This window comes from Aquarana catesbeiana, linkage group LG07, assembly GCF_042186555.1.
Source record: "Aquarana catesbeiana isolate 2022-GZ linkage group LG07, ASM4218655v1, whole genome shotgun sequence".
Lineage (NCBI taxonomy): Eukaryota > Metazoa > Chordata > Amphibia > Anura > Ranidae > Aquarana > Aquarana catesbeiana.
Genome location: NC_133330.1, coordinates 264,869,742 through 264,890,158, shown reverse-complemented (window position 1 = coordinate 264,890,158; position 20,417 = coordinate 264,869,742). Strand labels below are relative to the sequence as shown.

Sequence of the window (20,417 nt, the reverse complement as noted above, 5' to 3'; positions counted from 1 at the left end):
TTGGGTACAGACAGTGTAGCATGACCGCGCAATTGTCATTCAAAGTGTGACAGTGCTAAAAGCTGAAAATTGTTCTGGGCAGGAAGATGTATAAGTGTCCTGTATTGAAGTGGTTAATGATCTTCATGGTTGAAACAGGAAAGATAAAAAAATAGAGTAGAGTTATATCCATGGTGTATTGACCAAGAAGCCTGGAGTATTCAACCCTACATTACCCAGTGGCTACCACATTTTTACTGGGTGACCTGACCCTTTAGTCTAGGTTCACACCACCACATTTTGTGTGGGTGTGGTTGTGCAGGCACAGCAATCCATTCCCTTCAGAAAACGCAGGGAAAAAGTCCCCAACCCTTTTCTCAAAATGAAACTGAAGGGCAGCTGCACAGAGCTACATGGTGCAGGTGCTGGGGATGCTGGAACACATGCGATTTACCGGTATATGTGAACCTAGGCTTACTGAACATAAACTTGCTAAACATCAGCTCTCGGGGAAGCTTTATTTATACTTCAAGTTAGTTTGGCAAACATGTGATCTTAAAGCAGCCTGTTTCAACCAGGGTGCCTTTAGGTTTCTTTAGGGGTGCCTTGGCAAAAGCCTACAAACTGCCCAAAAATTGTATACAAACCAGCAGGTGGATGAAACCTGCCCTCTAGTTGCACAAAGCCACAGGTTTTATTTTGCACCATTACAACCTTCCAGCCTCCAGTGTCCTAACAAGCAATGACATCATCTGTTGATAAGGAGGACCTCGGGCACCTGCATAGCATCCTTATTTGCCTCTCCCTGTCAGCACTGGGGTCACATTGGGTGAATGAGGTAGTAGAGAAACATTGGAATACTAGTCAGTACCAGTGTGCAAAAGTGTATTTGCTTTGGAAGAATAAATCACCTCTAACGTTGGGTGTGCTACATGTGTGGATGTTGCTGCGTTAACTATTCGTTTTTTTTTTTTTACGTTTTTGAATGCGGTTCCTCAAGGTTGGGCATAATTTTAAAGGGCGCCTTAACTGAAAAAGGTTGATAAACACTGTCCTAAAGTTCCACCTGCTGGCTAGAAAATGTAAATATGAAATATTTCCAAATGACCTGACCAAATGAAAAAGAAAGGGAAAAAAATTATATATATATATATATATATAATATATATATATATATATATATATATATATATATATATATATAATTTTTTTAAATAAAATTTCATTAATAAAATGTATTATTAAAGGGGTTGTAAAGGTAAAAATTTTTTCACCTTAATGCATTCTATGCATTAAGGTGAAAAAACTTCTGACAATACCGCCGCCCCCAGCCCCCCCGTTTTACTTACCTGACGCCTCGAAAGTCAGCTTCTCGTCCCCGACATCTATTCCTCCGCTCACCCTGGCCGCTGATTGGCTACAGTGGATGGATTGGAAGCAGCGCAGCCATTGGCTCGCGCTGCTGTCAATCACATCCAATGACGCGGTGCGCTGGGGGGCGGGGCCGAGTGATACAGTGAGCGGCTATAGCCGCCGGCTGTATCACGGGAGCGCGCCCGCAAGCACTAACCACCATGCGAGGGAGCTCGCATTAAGGTGGTTAATGCTTGCGGGGAGGAGCTGAAACAGCCGCCGAGGGACCCCAGAAGACCAGGTTCGGGGCCACTCTGTGCAGAACGAGCTGCACAGTGAAGGTAAGTATAACATGTTTGTTATTTTTTTTTTTAAAAATTTTACCTTTACAACCCCTTTAAAATGTAAAACATAATTTCATCAATAAAATGTATATAAAACACTAGGTGAGAAAAAGAAGGTATATTCATTAGCATGGCTTAAGCTGAGGCTCTGTTTGGTGCACATTACCTGCTAGCTACGTAGTAAATATGCAGCATATAAAAGTGTATGTAGAACCAAAACATTTTTGGTTTTGGAATAGGGAAGCATCAGAATCCCTGTGAGGTTTTTACTGCTGCCAGGACCCTGACAATGAGATTCACCCTCTCTAATTGTCCGCTGATCATACAAAAAACAACATTATGGGAAAACCAAAATTTTACACCTGTCACCTGGACAAGAGGTGTGTGTAAATCTTTCAGCAGGAATACCTATTCTGGTAATAACTGTATTTATGGGACCAGAAATGAAATAAAAAGTAAAATCTCCCCAATTGGACAAATATAGACTAAACCAAACTGACAAGAGTTTTTTTTACACTTCCCTACTCTCCAAATCTGAAAGAAAAGTTTTAGCTATACTAATACATTAATATTTACCTGATCTATAAAAAAAGGAGGATTTATTAAAAAAAATTCATTTTAAAACTTAGGCTGTATTCACACTACATCGTTTTGAATCGTGGGCAGATTTGCCAAGGATCTGCCTGCGATTAGACAGCGCCGAGGTGTGAATGACAAAACTTGGGACTCACATTTGAGATGCCATTCATTTGAATGACACCGCAAATCGCAGTGCGGGTCTGCCGCCATTGTCACGTGATAAATCGCGCTGCAACCCACATCGAGAGACGCACGTCGCCCAAAAGTAGCTCCTGAATTTGTGGGCGGCATGCGTCCCACGATGCGGGTTGCCATGATTGCAGCACGATTTATCACGCGACAATTGCGGCAGACCCACACCGCAATTTGAGGTGTCATTCAAATGAATGGCATCTCAAATGCAAGTCCCGCGTTTTGTCATTCACACCTCGGTGCTGTCAAATCGCGGGCAGATCCGCGGCAAATCTGCCCACGATTCAAAATGCTGTAGTGTGAATGCAATCTAAATATAATACATTAAGAAAGCATATGTATTTATGAACCATTACCTGAACTGTATATCAGTTTTTGTTTTTGGGGGTATCCAGATCGCCAGTACACTGGATTTAAGGTTGCTTGATGTGTGACTCACTGCACTCTGTAGAAACATCATATTATATCAAAATATTCATTGGATAAGAAGCATAAAAAAGGTAAAGCATCATTCCAGTATTCGTTCTCATCAAATATGAAGCTGAATCCCCTTTATAAGGCAACTTACGCTAGTAGAGGTACACTTCGTACTTTTGATAAAGTATGGGGAGGATACTGCCCTAGCAGTCCCTGTTTCCACTACCAGGGGTGCTTGGATGGGAATTGTGCAAGAGGCCACCCTCGTCATCTCAGGCTCCACAGTCAGGTACGTGACAATATGTTTGGTATCTTGTTTTTTAAAATTTTTATTTATTTATTTATTTATTTATTATTTTTTAGGTTATTTTGCAATACTGCAGATGGGGTGGTAGTATACTCTTGATTTCTCTTAGGATGTGGAGAGTGCTGTACAGGTCACAGGTGTAATTTTATTTTTTTTTCCCTTTTTTCTTTTTTTTTTTCTTTTATGTCACAGACTGTATGTAGTTGTGTTTTTTTTTTTCGTTTTTTTTTAGCTAGACATGCAGTCTTTGTGTTGATTTGTTTAATTGAAAAACAATAAAACTATTTTTCAAAATAAAAAATAAATATGAAGCTGAATAATCAGCCACAAACCATAATCCCTGCTAGCCATATAGGGAGAATCTACAATTCTATATTGTCATGAAAATATAGGTTGGCTACCGTGTAGAAATATGAAAATCGCTTTAAAAAATATTGTTAGGTTAATGTTAACGAAAGGCTTCATGCACACTGAGCTTAAAAAACACTGCTATCACTGCTTTTTCTTTCAGCCTGTAAATGCACCTCCATGTTAGCCTATGTGGCCATGCACAAATAGGTGTTTACAGGCGTATTAGACAAGGAACATTGAGAGGTTGAAAAAAAACATCACTTGTGCGTTCAGGAAAGGAGCTTTTGACCAGAAAAAGTGCTGCACGAGCCTAAGTGTGAGTTAATGTGCAGTGGCAGCTGGTGCTCAATATTTGGGGGGCGGCAAACACCCCCCCTGGGAGACAGACGACGGCGTTCGCCCCACCACCCCAGCAGGAGACGGGCGGTGGCGATTCCCTACCCCCCCCCCGTGCGGGAGACGGACGGCATCGATTCACCTCCACCCCCCCAGTGGGAGATGAACATGAATGCAATCAGATGCCTTACCTTAGGAGGCAGGGGGAAGGAAGAGCCGGGGCCATTCTGACAGCTTCTCCTGGCCGGACAGGCCGTGCATTTGCAGCACACGGAGAGACATTCTCCTCCCGGCCAAACTGGAAGTGTGTCCTAAGACTCCCTGGCCAATCGGGGCTTCCTGATTGGTTGGGAGGAGAATCAGGAAGACAAAAGCGAATTAATTCAGTATTGTCACACAAGTGGGTGGGCTCGGGGCGCAGTGCTCACCTTTTTTTTACGTCAATTAGAGTCTCAGGCTCTAATCACGTGCTTAGAAAAAGAAAAAACCCATAGAAATCCATGCATCCGGCATTTCACATGCAGATTAGGGGGCCGGACACATGGATAGGGAGGTGGCACATCTGCGCCCTGCATGGACGGGCCGTCACTGTTAATGTTTCTAAACCTTTTTCAGCGCTTGAGCGTTTATTCCAATGGCCAGAATAAAATAATTTTCTGGGTAATGGATTCAACTTCAAAACTAACTAAGGAAAGCATTTGTACTAAGAATGATAATTCTTTTTGACACAGAGGATAATGGACTAAATGTGGACCTTAGTTTTCAAAAATCACTATCCAACAATTTTACGACCTCTCTCACCTCTGTGACTCTTCCTCCTCCCATTCCAAAGCTCTCTCCCTGCCTTATCTCACTTAATCTGGGTGCACACTGCAGATCTTTCTTCATTCAACCCAGCGGGTTAAACTAAAAAAAAAAAAACCTGACAGATCACTGTACCAACACAAACGATGTTGGTGCAGCGATTTGCCCCACTGTGCTATTGTGTTCTGACAGGGGATATATATAATAACATATGATAGGAGAAGTTATATTAGACTCACTGGAGAGGAGTTGCATGTAAGGGTTTGTATATCCGTGTTATTGACCACAAAAGTGCCTAGACTGGTGTCACCATTAGGAGCACGGGCCTGAATCATGAAACCTCTGAAGTCGGACCCATTTTGTTCTTTGCTGAGAGTAACTGCAAGATAAATTAAAGAGTGTGACTTAACATGGGTGTAAAATTAAGCAGCAAAACAAAACTTTTACCCACTTACTGGTTTGTTGGCCACATTATGTAATGTTGATTTTTATGGCACAAATGTATTTAAAATGTAGGCAGCTTTTTTGTCCCCTTTAGCCCACCTCAGCATAAGGTGTATAGTTGTTCCATTTTAAAATGTACCTAAATCCATAAAGTAAAATGTAATATATTGCTGCTTACGAGTCCTTAGATGTTATGGCTGCGGATGTCTTATGGCAACAATGTAGTCATATGACATTTTTATCATTTTTTTTTCACACAAAAAGAGCTTTCTTTTGATGGTACCTAATCACCACTGGGTTTTTCATTTTTTGCTAAATAAACAAAGAAAGACTGAAAAATTTGAAAAAAAACCTTTTTTTCGTTTTTGTTATAAAATTTTGCAAATAAAAAACCTTTCTTAACGAATTTAGGTCAAAATGCATTCTGCTACATTTCCTTAGTATAAATAACCCAAATCAGTGTTTAATATTTAGTCTGTAGGAACGTTATAGAGTTCACAAACTATGGTATATACTGTATATTTGAAAATCGATCAATTCTGATGTACTGACAATTTATCTCATTTCCTGAGACTCGAAAACGTCAGAACAGTACAAATATCCCCATAAATTACCCCTTTTTGGAAAGTAGACAGTCCAATATATTTAGTAAGAGGCTTGGCGAGATTTTTGAAGTTGCAACTTTTGTCAAAATATTTTGGAAAATAAAGAAATTTAAAAAAAAAAATGTTTTCAGAATGTTTTTTTTTCTACATACTGTCACCAGTGCAGTACAGCGTTATCATATAACTGGTGTGGCAGTGATCAAGGACACTGGTGGCAGTATGTAGAGACAAAAAAACACACTGTGATCAGAGCAATACACTTCCCCCCTTTGGGGAAGTGATCAGGATTTTTTTTTTTTTTTTACACATTATGATCGCTTATACCAATGAATTTCATTGATATAAGCAACCATTTTTACTGAGTGAAACTGATTCATTCAGCGTCTTTATTTGAGATTAGCTGTGATTTGCCAAAGCTAATCACATGGTACAGATGAGCTGTGCTTGGACCTATCTGCACTGTGACCAATCACAGCTAGCAACACAATTGTATACAATGGATGGCATAAAAGGAAGCCATCCATTGTTTACCACTGTCATGTGATCTGCTGTGATTGGTCACGTATATTTTTTTTTTATAGAGCACAAAAAAAAAAAAAAAAAAAACGCAGAGGTGATCAAATACCACCAAAGGAAAGCTTTATTTGTGGGAAGAAAAGCATTGATGCTCTGGTTCTCACTCAGACTGACATCTTAAGGAGAGAAAAGTACAAGGGGGGGGGGCAGCTCCAAACTAAGAGTGAGTATTGCGGTGTGAGCTTTTTTTTTTTTGGTTCACTGCCTGGGGGCCGTTTAATGTTTTGACCCATGACACTGGTATCACAGACCATAATAAATATTCTCAGGAAACCAAAAGCTGTTTGCCCTCAGATTCCCTGTCTGAGCAGAGTAGGTAGGCAGTTGGGATCATTTATTCATTTAGTGGTGTGTTTTTATTTAGGGGTTATTATTATTATTATTATTTAAGGGGTTGTTAAGGAAGTGCACACAGCCACTTCCAGCCCCTCTGCTAGGATTACATGATGCATATACTATATGCCATTTTCTAAAATTCTTCTTATAAATACCATTTTTCTTAGCCCCAATCAGAGGTCATGTGACCACATGGCGCTGTCTTCCTCCGCTGTATGTATTACACAGGGAGTGGCTAAGCTCTCCCTCTGATGTCTGCCAGCCGGTCACGTGACCTCCCTCTGTAATAGATACAAACAATGGAGGAAGACAGCGCCCAGCAGTCACGTGACCAGGGCCGGTGCTACCACTAGGCGAACTAGGCAGCCGCTAGGGCGAACTGCTGTCTAGGGCACAGCAATGGCTGCTGGTTCGTACTGTTTGACCTTGACCTACAGTAGTCCCTGTCATTGTCCCACTCTCCATGTTGGCTCCAATGCCCGGAGCTCGGCATGCTGCCGCCCTGCGCACTTTCAGGTTCTGCTGTGAGTCACTATCTCTGTTGCTCTGAGTTTTGCTCTGGCAGGATCAACCAGGTATGTCAGGTGTTACTGGGGGGGCCAAATCACACAGCACAAGTACTGTGCTGTATAACATGCTTTAAAGAAACAGGATCAATATTTTTTTTTTTGGGGGGGGGGGGTTAACAAACGCTTTAAGAATTCTCATCTAAGCATCTAAGGATAGTCAAGTGAATGTGAAAAATAATCTAGAGTTCCACCTACTGGATGAAAATGTAAATGTTTTGTATATAATTCATTATAATAAATATATTTTTTGTTTTGAACATCATTTTAAAAAAAAGCATATACAAAAACTATACATTCCTTTTAATATTAGAATATACCGGTAATATTTTTTTTATAGGCAGATTTATGTTAACTAATAGTTCTATTTTAAGCTTGTGTACTTACCTAAGAATGCTAGTATTCCAGTATAGTTGGTGCTTGTAAAAGTCAGGCTATATGGTGCAAAAGTGGTTTGAGCTGACAGACGATGACCAGGAATCATTGTTGAGCAGGAGGCTTCCACTTTTCCATTAGGATAGGCATAAATAAGCGTTGGAAAGATGGTAACCAACAGGAAGATGTTCTTTAATGATAGCTCCATATCTGCTGTGCCCCTTATACAGAAAAATATAGGTTATAAAGAAACACATTTGCTGTATACAGTATATGCAACTCATTTTTGAGACATGTTGGTTGCATCAGTTGTATGCTAAAGGTTTAATTATTAAAAAAAAACAAGCAACAAAAATGAGAAGAAAACTAGTGCGACTTCTCATAGCAATTAATCAGATTTCCTCTGCTGAGACAAGAATATAGAGCAGGGGTCTCCATACTTTCTGAACTAAGGGCCAGTGTACTGTTCTTCAGACTTTTGGGGGGCCAGAGTGTGGCCATTGAGGGTAGAAATTGTCCTGGTGTCAGTGGGAGTAAACAATGCATGTTTGGTGTTAGGGGGAGGAATAGCAGCCTGTTTTTGGTGTCAGTGAGAGGAATCGTGCCCATCATCGGTATCAGTGGGAGGAATAGTATCCCATCATCGGTGTCAGCAGGAGGAACAGTTTCGCATCATTGGTATCAATGCGAGGAAACGTTCCCATTGTTGGTATCAGTGGGAGGAATAGTGTCCCATCATTGACATCAGTGGGAGGAATAGTGCTCCATTGTTGGTGTCAATGAGAGAAATAGTGCCCTGTTGTTAAAGAAGAACTGCAGTCCGCTCACATAATTTCTAATAAAAACATCTTTGCCATTCTGAAGCTTCCCTCCAACCACTTTGCATATTATTTTATATATACTGTGATTCTGTACTTGCCAAATATGCTGCTGAAATCTCCCTCCACTGAGTCTGGCTGCATCCATTTTAACTGTAGGCAGCTGAAGCTGCTGCCTTTTCACTTCCTGGATTTAAACAGACGGGCAGAGGCACACCTCCAGCTCTGCATCTCTCATTGGCCCTCTTATGACTCATCCGCCCTCCCTTCCTTGCAAACTCTCACGAGAGTGAGAGAGAGAGAGCTGTTCATGATGTCATAAGCCTAGGCTTTTTACCAGACAAGAAACAGGAAGTGGGCTGTATAAGGTATTTACTGGCAGAAAAAAAATGTTTTACTATCCGAAGTAAGACAACAAGAGCAGAGGATTTAATAGATGGAAAGATGAAAAGATGACTGAAGTTCCACTTTAATGATAGTAGCAGGAATTATGCCCCATTGTTGGTGTCAGTGGGAGGAATAGGGTCTTGTATCAATGGGAGGAAAAGTGCCCCAAGGGCCGGATAAAGGCGAGTAAAGGGCCACATTTGGCCCCCGGGCCGCTGTTTGGAAACCACTAGAGGGACTCTATGATTTTAGTGATTCATCCCATCAATTTACTATGAGATGCTTGTATCTCAGTACCTATTCACAAATCATCTTAATAACTACTCCTGAACTACTTAAAGTGTATGTAAGGACAAAAATTTATTTCAGTTTTGGATATGAAATAGTAAAGGGTTGCATCCTCTACCTCAGCAGTCCCCAACCTTTTTGGCACCAGGGACCGGTTTCACGGCAGCCAATTTTCCCAGGGACTGGGGGGGTAGGTTGGGGGAGGGGCTATTCACAGAGTCTGTCAACAGCCCCCTTTACATTGCAGTGCCCCTTTACAGTGCAGACCCTTTTACATTAATGTATTGGGGACTGCTCTGTAAAGGGGGCACTGTAATGTAAAGGGGGGCAGTGATGTAAAGGGGACTGCACTGTAAAGGTGGCACTGTGGTATAAAGGGGACTGCACTGTGATTTAAAGGGGAACTGTGCAGTTCACCCCTGTATCCTGCCCGCAGCCCACCCCTGTAACCCTCTCCAAAGCTCACCTCTGTACCCTGCCCGCAGTTCCCCCCTATACCCTGCCCGCAGTTCCCCCCTATACCCTGCCCACAGTTCCCCCCTGTACCCTGCCCACAGCTCACCCCTGTACCCCTCTCCAAAGCTCACCTCTGTACCCTGCCCGCAGTTCCCCCCCCCATACCCTGCCCGCAGCTCACCCCTGTACTCTGCCACCGAAGCCCACCCCTGTACCTCTCTCCAAAGCTCCCCTCTGTACCCTGCATGCAGTTCCCCCCTGTACCCTGCCCGCAGCTCACACCTGTACCCTGCCCATGCAGCCCACCCCTGTACCACTCTCCAAAAGCTTACATCTGTACCCTGCCCGCAGCCCAACCATGTACCCAGTAGACAGTGGTAATGGGCTGTAAAAAAAGTCCTGCACTTCCCAATTCTAATGTCTGCCTCCCCTGCAGTACACAGGTCTCGTACCTAAGCAGGACAGAGGCAGTGATCAGTCTGTGTGTCAGGGGCTAACAATGTGTGGACAGGGGCTAACAATGTCATCCTACTGTATCAGCAAGGCAGGGGACGGGAGGAGCTGCAGATTGGAATGGAGAGCTCCTCCCGCCCTCTGCCCTGCTGATACAGTAGGATGACATTGTTAGCTGGGTGGGCGGAGGAGTCTGGAAAGGACACACGGCATGGCCACACAGCAGGAGATGAGCAGGGACTGCAGCCTGTGATAGATCTCCTGCTGTGAAGCCCGGTCAGCAACAGGCCACAGACCAGCACCAGGCTGTGGCCCGGGGCTTGGGGACCCCTGCTCTACCTGGTTCACCCTGTTTTTACTGGTGAGCAGTGTCAAGGCAGTGACAAGGAAATTAAACATTTTAGGATTTGGTGAAGGTAAAGCACCCAAGGGGTACAAATGTTTTGTTGACAATCGTCTAAAACTGGAATTCTCCTCACTTGAGATTTCCTCTAATTCCCTGTTGTGTCTCCTTGAGCAGGAAGTGAAAGGAAATCTCCTCCCAAAAAAAAACGATAAACCTTAAAATAGAACAGTATGGGCAAATTTTTTTTTTTCATTTTGAATAGATGGAGGGTTTTAACCCCTTCCAGATTTTTTTTCGTCATCTGTGTCCCATTGCGGAAGTTTCCCTTCACTTCCTGTCCCTTAGCCAAACAGGAAGTGAGAGGAAATCCCTGCAAATTAAGGGAATTCCTTGGAGACCCCGAGGTCACCAGAACTAGTGTCCCCATTGGAATATCCCACCCCCATTACTTTTCTGGGGACAACCCAAAATTTGGGATTTTCTTTTACTTTCACTTATATTGATAATGGTAAACAGGACAAATAGAGAGGGTGAATCTCATTAATGGGGGCACATACAGCAATAAAAACTCTCCACTCTATCCAAAACTAAGAAAAAAAAGTTTGCCTTTAGTTATACTTTAAAGTGATACTAAATTGCTATAGGGGCACCCGAGCGGAGCTGCAGCTCTGTGTGTACATTCAGACACGGAGCCGCAGGTTGGCCTTGCCTCCCCTCTCTCCTCAGTGGCTAATTGAATTGATTGACAGCAGTGAGAGCCAATTGTGCTTCGCTGCTGCCCCAGCTAATGTGGAGGGGAGCTAATGAGGATGGCCAAGGCACTCGTGCACATCGCTGGATTAAGATTGGCTCAGGTAAGTATTAGGGGGGCTGAGGGGAGCTGCTGCACACAGAAGGTTTTTTATCTTAATGCATAGAATGCATTAAGATAAAAAAAAGCCTTCTGCCTTTACAACTCCTTTAACTCTTCCATGTTCTATCCAAAACAAAAATAAAATTGGCTATAGATACAGTTGAAGGCTGTAACCACTACTACTTTATCTATATTATTTTGTAATAGCATAATGGTGATGGTAGATAAAGATTATCATGGCCATTTAGAGTATTCATTGGAAACCTAACTCCAGGAAGATATAAAAAATAGGTTTAGTCCAGTTTTGTATTAATTAAAACCCCAGTAAGGCCATTATACCTAGAACTAGCAAAAGTGCCTGAATGTGTCTTCACATCAGCCTCCTGTAATATCTTATACAGCATTATTTAGACTGGAAGAGGGAAAGTCATTACCAGTGGCAAATCCTCTATGTATGTAATGTGTGCAGAGTACATGGGCCCCAGGGGGATGGGGCCCACTAGGAACTGACTCACTTGGATACCATCCTGACTCCTCAGCTGCTCTATTTCATACATGCTTACAATAAGGGAGAGCATAGGGATGTATTGCTTTACAGCAATGTAGTGTTTATGGAGGTCCATTAGTGTATTGGTTTGGCAATTCCTTGTAGTGAATGTGTCTTGGCAAATATGTACAATCAGAAAACAAATCCAAATGTTGGCAATTCATTTGTATAGTAACGAACATGATATCTTAGGTACATTATCATTAAGGCAAATATCCAATGGCATATTTATGGATCGGTAGTAAAGTGAGACTTGCCAGCAGAGTTAGTTATACTTGTTATTTTACCTTACAGCTTGTGTACAACCTCAAGCAGGTAAACCCATTTTCTCATCCATAACAATATACAGTATAGTAAACAATTCCATAGCGTTATAAGATAGATAGATAGATAGATAGATAGATAGATAGATAGATAGATAGATAGATAGATAGATAGATAGATAGATAGATAGATAGATAGATAGATTGATTGATTGATAGATTAAACTGCATATGCTACTATAGTATGGGGTAAAATGTCTTACACAAAATAAAAATGATGTACTCTATTGTTACAGTTTACAATATGGCAATACTGAATCATAACTAATTTATCCATAAATAATATTATATTATATTATACTAACCTTGCAGAGCTTGATCGGTGTGTGAACGTTCTTACTTAGACTGTTGTCTAGTAAATTTTAGCTGCTTCTCCTTTGCTACTCTCCGCTGTATGGAAACCACACTCTGATGCACAGTGATTTTGGTGTGAGAATTTCTATTGAGCAATACACCACCTTTCATGTAATACTTGTTATCCTGTCTCACAATAATTACTGAAAAGAGATCACGCAGTATTATAATATAGACCTCGAGTACAGACTTGCTATAACCTAATAAAAAAGTTTGTGAGAAATCTGATGTGCAGCATGAACACATGAAGTCTAGGTGTCTAGACAGGGCTTTATATAAAGTTTATGCTCTATTGTGCTATGCTGTCTTCTCCCCTCTGGGAGTTGTACATTTGCATGTACAGTAATGGCCAAAAATATTGGCATATTTATGCATTTCTGTCAGATAATGCACCACTTCGCCCAGAAATTTGCTGCAATTACAAATGTTTAGGCATTCTCGTGTTTATTTCTTTTGTTTGTATTGGTATGATACGAAAAAGTGGAGAAACAAAAAGCCAAATCTAAAACATTCCAGCCAAGACTCCAGTGGAGTCCAAAATGGACTGGACAAAATTGTTGTCACCCTTAATTTAATATTTGGTAGCACACCCCTTGGAAAAAATAACTGAAATCAATCGCTTCCTGTAACCATTAATGAGTTTCTTACACTTCTCTACTGGAACTTTGGACCACTCTTTTTTTGACAACTGCTCCAGGTCTCTCAGATTAAAAGGGTTCTATTTTCCAACTGCTGTTTTGAGATCTCTCCACAGGTGCTCTATGGGATTTAGATCTGGCCAGTTCAGTACTTTCCAGCGCTTTGCCTTAAACCCTTTCTTGGTGCTTTTTGACGTGTGCTTTGGGTCATTATCCTGCTGCAAGACCCATGACCTCAGACAGAGACTCAACTTTCTCACACTGGGCCCTACATTGCACCCCATAATTGTTCGGTAATCTTCAGATTTCATAATGCCATGCACACAGTCAAGACATCCAGTGCCTGAAGCAACCCCAAAACATCAGTGAACCTCCACCATGTTTGACTGTAGGGACTGTATTATTTCCTTTAAAGGCCTCATTTATTTTTCTGAAAGGAGTAGAATGATGGGCTCTATCAAAAAGCTATCATTTTGTTTCGTTTGTCCACATCACATTCTCCCAAAAGGATTTTGGCTTCCTCAAGTAAGTTTTGGCAAACTCTTTGATCAATTTCTTTCTTTTGTCCACGTCCAGGGAGATTAGCTACAGTGCCTTGGGCTGTAAACTTCTTGACAATGTTGCGCATAGCAGACACAGCAACATTAAGATCTCTGGAGATGGACTTGTAACCTTGAGATTGTCCATGCTTTTCCACAATTTTTGTTCTCAAATCCTTAGACAATTCTTTTCTGCTCTTTATCTTCTCCATGCTCCGTGTGGCACATAGAGACACACAACAGAAAGGTTGAGTACATTTTTCACCATTTTAACACATTTCCGGTGTGATTTCTATATTGTCAGCACCTGCTAATACAGGTGAGTTTAGTTACAAACTACAGGAGCATCACAAACTTGCAATGCAATTATTTTTAAAATTTGGAGAAGGTGGCAATAATTTTATCTAATTTTATATAATTTTGAATGAATGTGTCAGATTTGGCATTTTGTTTCTCCATTTTTTTGTGTCATACCAAACAAAAGAAATAAACATGAGAATGCCTAAACATTTAGGCATTGCAACAATTTTCTGGGCGAAGTGGTGCATTATCAGACAAGAAATCCAGGGGTGCCAATAGTTTTTGCCAAGACTGTATACATTCTCTTACACATTTTGACTTTTTCTACTAACAGTAAATAGTAGTTCTCCTAAAATGGTTTTAGCAGATGTAAATGCAGGCCAAATATCTCCTGGTTTCTGTATCTTTGGACACTTTAAAAGAACACATTTTCAGTATTTTTGACATCATGCCTCATTTCTGTGTCTATAGAGTGTTTTCAAACATTTTTTTGTGCAAACGTTCTTACCTGGAGATCTAGGTTTGTCACCTGTGACAGGAAGTGTTCTTACTGGCAGGATCTCCAGGTAAGAAACTTTGCAATAGACTCAAAAATTATCTGCTTTTGAAAACTGCGTTCAGTGAGACATGATGCCAAACATACCGAAAATAGATTTTGGGTTTACATGAAGTTTAATATATCCAGGCATTTAAACAAGTTGCAGAGGTAATTAATCCTTTCCCTTGTTACCTAGGGGGGGGGGGGTTCTCTCATTTTGGAGAGATTCCTGTTACTTCCTGTTCTAGCTAGAGGACAGGAAAATAAGAAAAATATCCCCAATGGTAACTGATAGCAAAACAAAACTTGGCTTTGGATACAATTTTACATAAGGAATTAGTTACTAACCCCTTCACATCGTCCATACACAAATATGTGGCCCCACTGGACTGGGCTTTTTTCCATGGGGCCGCATACTTGCGTATCTCCCTTTGTGCTGGGAGACACGGCACGCTCCCAGCACAGAGACCGGGATCTCACCAAGAGCCCCGTTCTAACAATCAGGACCCAGAACGGACGATTCTGGGTCACCTGATTGCTATGATAGCCTCTGATTGGCTATCACAGTGATCAGTCACTGTGAAGCCCGCCCACATGTTTTCTGTCTCTGTGAATGGATGAGAGAGATACATTGTATCACTTTCTCCTTGCAGAGATAGGAAAAAAAAAGCATGTGAAGAAAAAAAAAAACCCTAGATCCAGGTTTGATCTAGGTCAATGCCAGGGTTAGTGTTTGGGTCAAGGTCAGGGTCAGTATTATTTGGACAGGTTTTTTTTTTCAAATTAGTATCAGTGTCAGTTAGTGTCAGTGAGTTTTAGGTAGGATAAAAAAAAAGCAAAATGCGCACTATTGTTTCTGGGCTGCACTACAGGTACAACAACTAACATACACATATGTGGTATCGCTGCAATCATCAGGAGCAGAAGAATTTATTTTGGGTTGTTCTTTGGTGGTAGGTTATGATAGCAGCAAGAAATATACAGTTACATTTCAAAAAATCATGATTTTATTTTACTATTTTGGCCCAGTTTTTATTTGATATTAAAAAAAAAAATCAGGAGATATCCATTACCATTTACCACCAAATTAAAGCCCAATTTGTCCTGAAAAAAAAAAAAAAACAAGGTATAATCCACCTGGATGCACAAAGTAGCTGTGATGATATGTATAGTTTTACTAACACATGTCAAAATTGCAAAATTGGGTTTAGGCATTTAGATTTATTTTAACTTTAGGCGCAAAAGAGTTAAGATAAATTTTCGACAGTTTTTTGTAGATAATATAATACAATTTGTTCACCTGAAATAAAGCATGCTATGACCTATGTTCATTCTCATCTCCAAAGAGTTGTGAAAGATCTCAGAGAAAAGGTTTTGCAAAAGATGTGGAGCAACTTCTCCAGGAACAAACTGTGTGTGAGTTCAGCGTATCCTTCCTGAGATGTCAACAAAGTTCAAGACTTTTTTTCAAACTGTTTTCTTGGCTTAAAATGCTATAAAATACAATAAAATTTTACATACAAAACTGGTATGAAAACCAGCAGCAGAACATGTGTATACATGTTTGCTGTAAAAAGACAGTAAATCCCAAACCAAAGATACTGATTCTGATTCTGCACAACAGAGTAGAAAAGCTTCAAAAATAAATATAGTTATTACTGAGATTCAGAGATGAAATAATCTATTAAAAAAAGAAGGTAGACCACTTACAGAAGAATATGAAACATAATAAACCAAAAAAAAGTAACATGATTTCCTTGATTGAGACAAAAAAATAAATCTTTAATTTATCTGTAAAAAGAGGGTGAAGTAGATCACACTGTTAAAATCAATAATAAAATACACAGACAGAAATGTTCTGATCTCACGAAAACGCAATGAGCTCTTCAGAGGTGAAGCTGCTGGCACAAAGTTGACCTACCCTATAATAGAGCTCAATAATAAAAAAGTGCAGGCGCTACAATATTTTAAACTTAAAGTGCCACGTGCAAACAGAAAACATCATATATTATACATGTGATCAGGGGCGTCGCTAGGGGGGGGCTTTTGGAGCTATAGCCCTGAATTTGGGGCCCATAGCCCCGAGTCTCTTGCCTAACCAGTGGGTCGCGGCTGCGGTGGCTGCTGCGGCAGACGGGCTGGCTGCATGAGACAGGCAGAGGAGAGAAGTGAGCGGGCAGACAAGCAGAGATGACATCTCTCTCCTCCCGCTCCACATCAGCGCTCTTCACCGCCGGGCCTCTTCAATGTGGGAGCAAGGTACGGCAGGGAGCAGAGAGATGACATCATCTCTCACTACACGCCACACATCAGCGCTCTTCCGCCCTCACAGCACGGTGGAGTGGAGGTCACGTGCTTCCTGTCATCGGTGGAGCTCCACTTTTCAGTCAGACCCCTTGCTTCAATTCCAGAGGTGCGGCAGGGAGCAGCGAGATGACATCATCTCTCACTGTCCGCCCGCATCACCGCTCTCCTGCCCTCACTAAATGGACCAGTGCTGCCAGCCTGCCACCAATGCAGCGTCAATGCACATTTGGTGGCACAGGCTGGCATGGCAAGTGACAATCCACATCAGTTGGCAAGTGACAACCCACATCTGGTAGCGGGTGATGTGGCAAGTGACAATCTGCAAATGGTGGCAGGAGATGTGGCAAGTGACAATCTGCAAATGGTGGCAGGAGATGTGGCAAGTGACAATCTGTAAATGGTGGCAGGTGACGTGGCAATCTGCAAATGGTGGCAGGTGACGTGGCAAGTGACAATCCACATCTGCTGCCAGGTGAAAGTGGCAAGCCACAATCCACATCTAGGGGCAGGTGACGGTGGCAAGTAACACGCTGCATCTGGTGGCAGGAGATAGGGCAAGTGACACGCCCAGGGCTCCCACTGATTCTGCATTATGGTGAGTTGAACCACTTCATTATATATTAGAATGTAACAATAGAAACACCCTGACACCATATTAACCATGGTGCCATGATGATTGAAGCGCCAACACCACCCATTGCCAGTGAAATATGGCTTAGCACCCCCCCCCCGGGGGCCTCTAAAAAGGTTGGTGACCGCTGCTATGGGCTCTAGCCCCAGATCTTTTGCAGACCTAGCAACGCCCCTGCATGTGATCATTGAAAGGTAACTTTTGTGTATGTGTGCGCTATTCTTTGTGGTTCAATTTGTATATTGGTCTTCATAGCAGCACCAACCTTAGAAATGTATGTTTAGGATGTCTCCCCCACCACTCCTTTGTTTGTTTGTTACATATTGAGTCCTAACCAGACTTCCTGGGTGGAGCACCCCACTCTCCCACACCGGTACCTCATTATCAGTGTCCACCAGTAAGTACAGTGCCTTGAAAAGGTATTCATACCCCTTGAAATTTTCCACATTTTATCATGTTATAACCAAAAAAGTAAATGTGTTTTATTGGGATTTTATGAGATAGACCAGCACTAGGTGGAACATAATTGTGAACTGGAAGGAAAATGATAAATGGTTTTCCAAATTTTTTACAAATAAATATTTGGAAAGTGTAGCGTGCATTTGTATTCAGCCCCCCCAAATCAATACTTTGTAGAACCACCTTTCCCCTGCAATTACAGCTGTAAGTCTTTTTGGGTATGTCTCTACCAGCTTTGCACATCTAGGAGAGTGACATTTTTGCCCGTTCTTCTTTGCAAAATAGCTCAAGCTCTGTCAGATTGGATGGAGAGCGTCTGTGAATAGCATTTTTCAAGTCTTACCACAGATTCTCAATTGGGTTTAGGCCTGGACATTGACTGGGCCATTCTAACACATGAAAATGCTTTGATCTAAACCAATCCATTGTAATTCTGGCTGTATGTTTAGGGTCGTTATCCTGCTAAAAGGTAAACCTCTGCCCCATTCTCAAGTCTTTTACAGACTCTAACGTGTTTTCTTCTAAGAATGCCCTGTATTTGGCTCTATTCATCTTTCCATCAACTCTGACCAGCTTCCCTCTCCCTGCTGAAGATAAGCATCCCCACAACATGATGCTGCCACCACAATGTTTCACGGTGGGGATGGTGTATTCAGGGTGATGTGCAGTGTTAGTTTTCTGCCACACATAGCGTTTTGCTTTTAGGCCAAAAATTTAAATTTTGGTCTCATCTGACCAGAGCACCTTCTTCCACATGTTTGCTGTGTTCCCAACATGGCTTCTCGCAAACTGCAAATGGAACTTCTTATGGCTTTCTTTCAACAATGGCTTTCTTCTTGCCACTCCATAAAGGCCAGATTTGTGGAGTGCGCGACTAATAGTTGTCTTGTGGACAGATTCTCCCACCTGAGCTGTGGATCTCTAAAGCTCCTCCAGAGTTACCATGGGCCTCTTGGCTGCTTCTCCGATTAATGTTCTTCTTGTCCGGTCTGTCAGTTTAGGTGGATGACTATGTCTTGGTAGGTTTGCAGTTGTGCCATACTCTTTCCATTTTCAGATGATGGATTGAACAGTGCTCTGTGAGATGTTCAAAGCTTAGGATATTTTTTAAAAGCTAACCCTGCTTTATACTTCTACACAACTTTATCCCTGACCTGTCTGGTGTGTTCCTTACAATAGCGGCGCTTTATCACCGATGCCGCCACCGCCCCAGTGTGAAAGGGCCCTTAGATTTTAGTTAGGGGTATCAGAGTAAAGGGGGCTGAATAAAAATGCACATCACACTTTTCACATATTTATTTGTAAAAGTTTTGGAAAACCATTTATCATTTTCCTTCTACTTCACAATTATGTGCCACTTTGTGTTGGTCTATCACATAAAATCCCAATAAAATACTTTTTGGTTGTAACATGACAAAATGTGGACAATTTCAAGGGGTATGAATACTTTTTCAAGGCACTGTAGTTACTGTATAGGAGGAGTCCCTTTATAGTGCCGTTTAAGCAAAGGAATCTGCAGCTAGCACACTTCTCCCATTTAAGGAGTGAGTATGCCCCATGGTTTTGAGAAGTGGGATTTATCTTTTATTCTATGAATAGTGCAGGACCCACTGAAAATGGGGTACTTTGACGCAGTGGTGGGCTTAAGCGCGGTATGACTAATCCCCCATATTTACTTATTAAGATAAGGTGTTTTTAAGTAGCTTTGCAAGATTTGAAAGCAACCTTTTTTGTGTATGTGTGAGCTATTCTCCTGATGTTGAAGACATATGGCCTAGGCGATGGTTCAGGAGGAGGGGGCTGCACGCTCACTGCCTTCCCTTTCCTGGCCAACCAAGTGTGCCTGAATAAGGGTCTGCTTTGAATTTTAGGGGGCCCCCATGCCACCCCCACTTTTTTTTTTAATATGTATTGTCTTTAAATATAAAAAGTCTAAGTGCCGTCCTTAGAAATCATACCAGACCAGCGAGTTTGCAGCCCCATTCTCCTCCCCGCCAGGCCATTTACCTTCCACATTTGGAAGTTACCTTTCAAAGACAGGTTAGCAAAAAAATATTTATTTATTAACTCAATACAGCTTTATTTTATTTATTTATCTAGCAGGAATTGTATAAGCAATGTTGTGTTTGTGTGCATTAATTTTTAATGTACTTTTTATTGAAAATATTGTTTTGATAAACATTTGCGCAACCATCATCAGACCTAAAAATCAGTAGCACTTTCTTTTTATTCTACTGGTCTTGATGTTTCAGAAAATATATAGTTTGGGGGTCTTTTAAAAACTTTGAACGCTGTAAGTGAAAAATTATAAAAAGTGGAAAAATTGCAAAAATTGTCACCTGAATTAAAAATTGGAGCGCAGGGTTAATACAAAGATCCCAGCCTAAAATTTCTAGCACAGTATAACACATGAATCAATTTAAACAAACTATTAAAATGTGCCTGTGTGATTTATTACGCAAGGTCACGAGGCATTTGAATATCCACGTTTTTTTTTATGTTGAAGAGGAAATAGGTAATGTGTTGGCATTGTTTATATATATGTTTGCCATCGTTCATGATATGGTCTTTTAAATAGACTCTTTGTATACTTCTCATTTACAACTCATTTCTGGT

At 41.4% G+C, this 20,417-nt stretch overlaps 1 protein-coding gene and 1 long non-coding RNA gene across 2 annotated transcripts in view; one reads left to right on the top strand and one right to left on the bottom strand.

Moving 5' to 3' along the window:
- LOC141103566 (putative ferric-chelate reductase 1) overlaps positions 1 to 12,505 on the bottom strand; it is a 34,529-nt gene extending 22,024 nt beyond the window's left edge. Inside the window, exons 1-4 of the mRNA XM_073593297.1 lie at positions 12,341 to 12,505; positions 7,577 to 7,785; positions 4,902 to 5,041; positions 2,804 to 2,892 (exon numbers count right to left, since the gene is read on the bottom strand). Coding sequence (XP_073449398.1) covers positions 2,804 to 2,892; positions 4,902 to 5,041; positions 7,577 to 7,772 — 425 coding nt within the window. The 5' untranslated portion in view covers positions 7,773 to 7,785; positions 12,341 to 12,505. The remainder of the gene's footprint in view (positions 1 to 2,803; positions 2,893 to 4,901; positions 5,042 to 7,576; positions 7,786 to 12,340) is intronic.
- The window catches only part of LOC141103567 (uncharacterized), a 48,886-nt gene that overhangs the window by 13,953 nt on the left and 14,516 nt on the right, over positions 1 to 20,417 (top strand). The window lies entirely within an intron of this gene.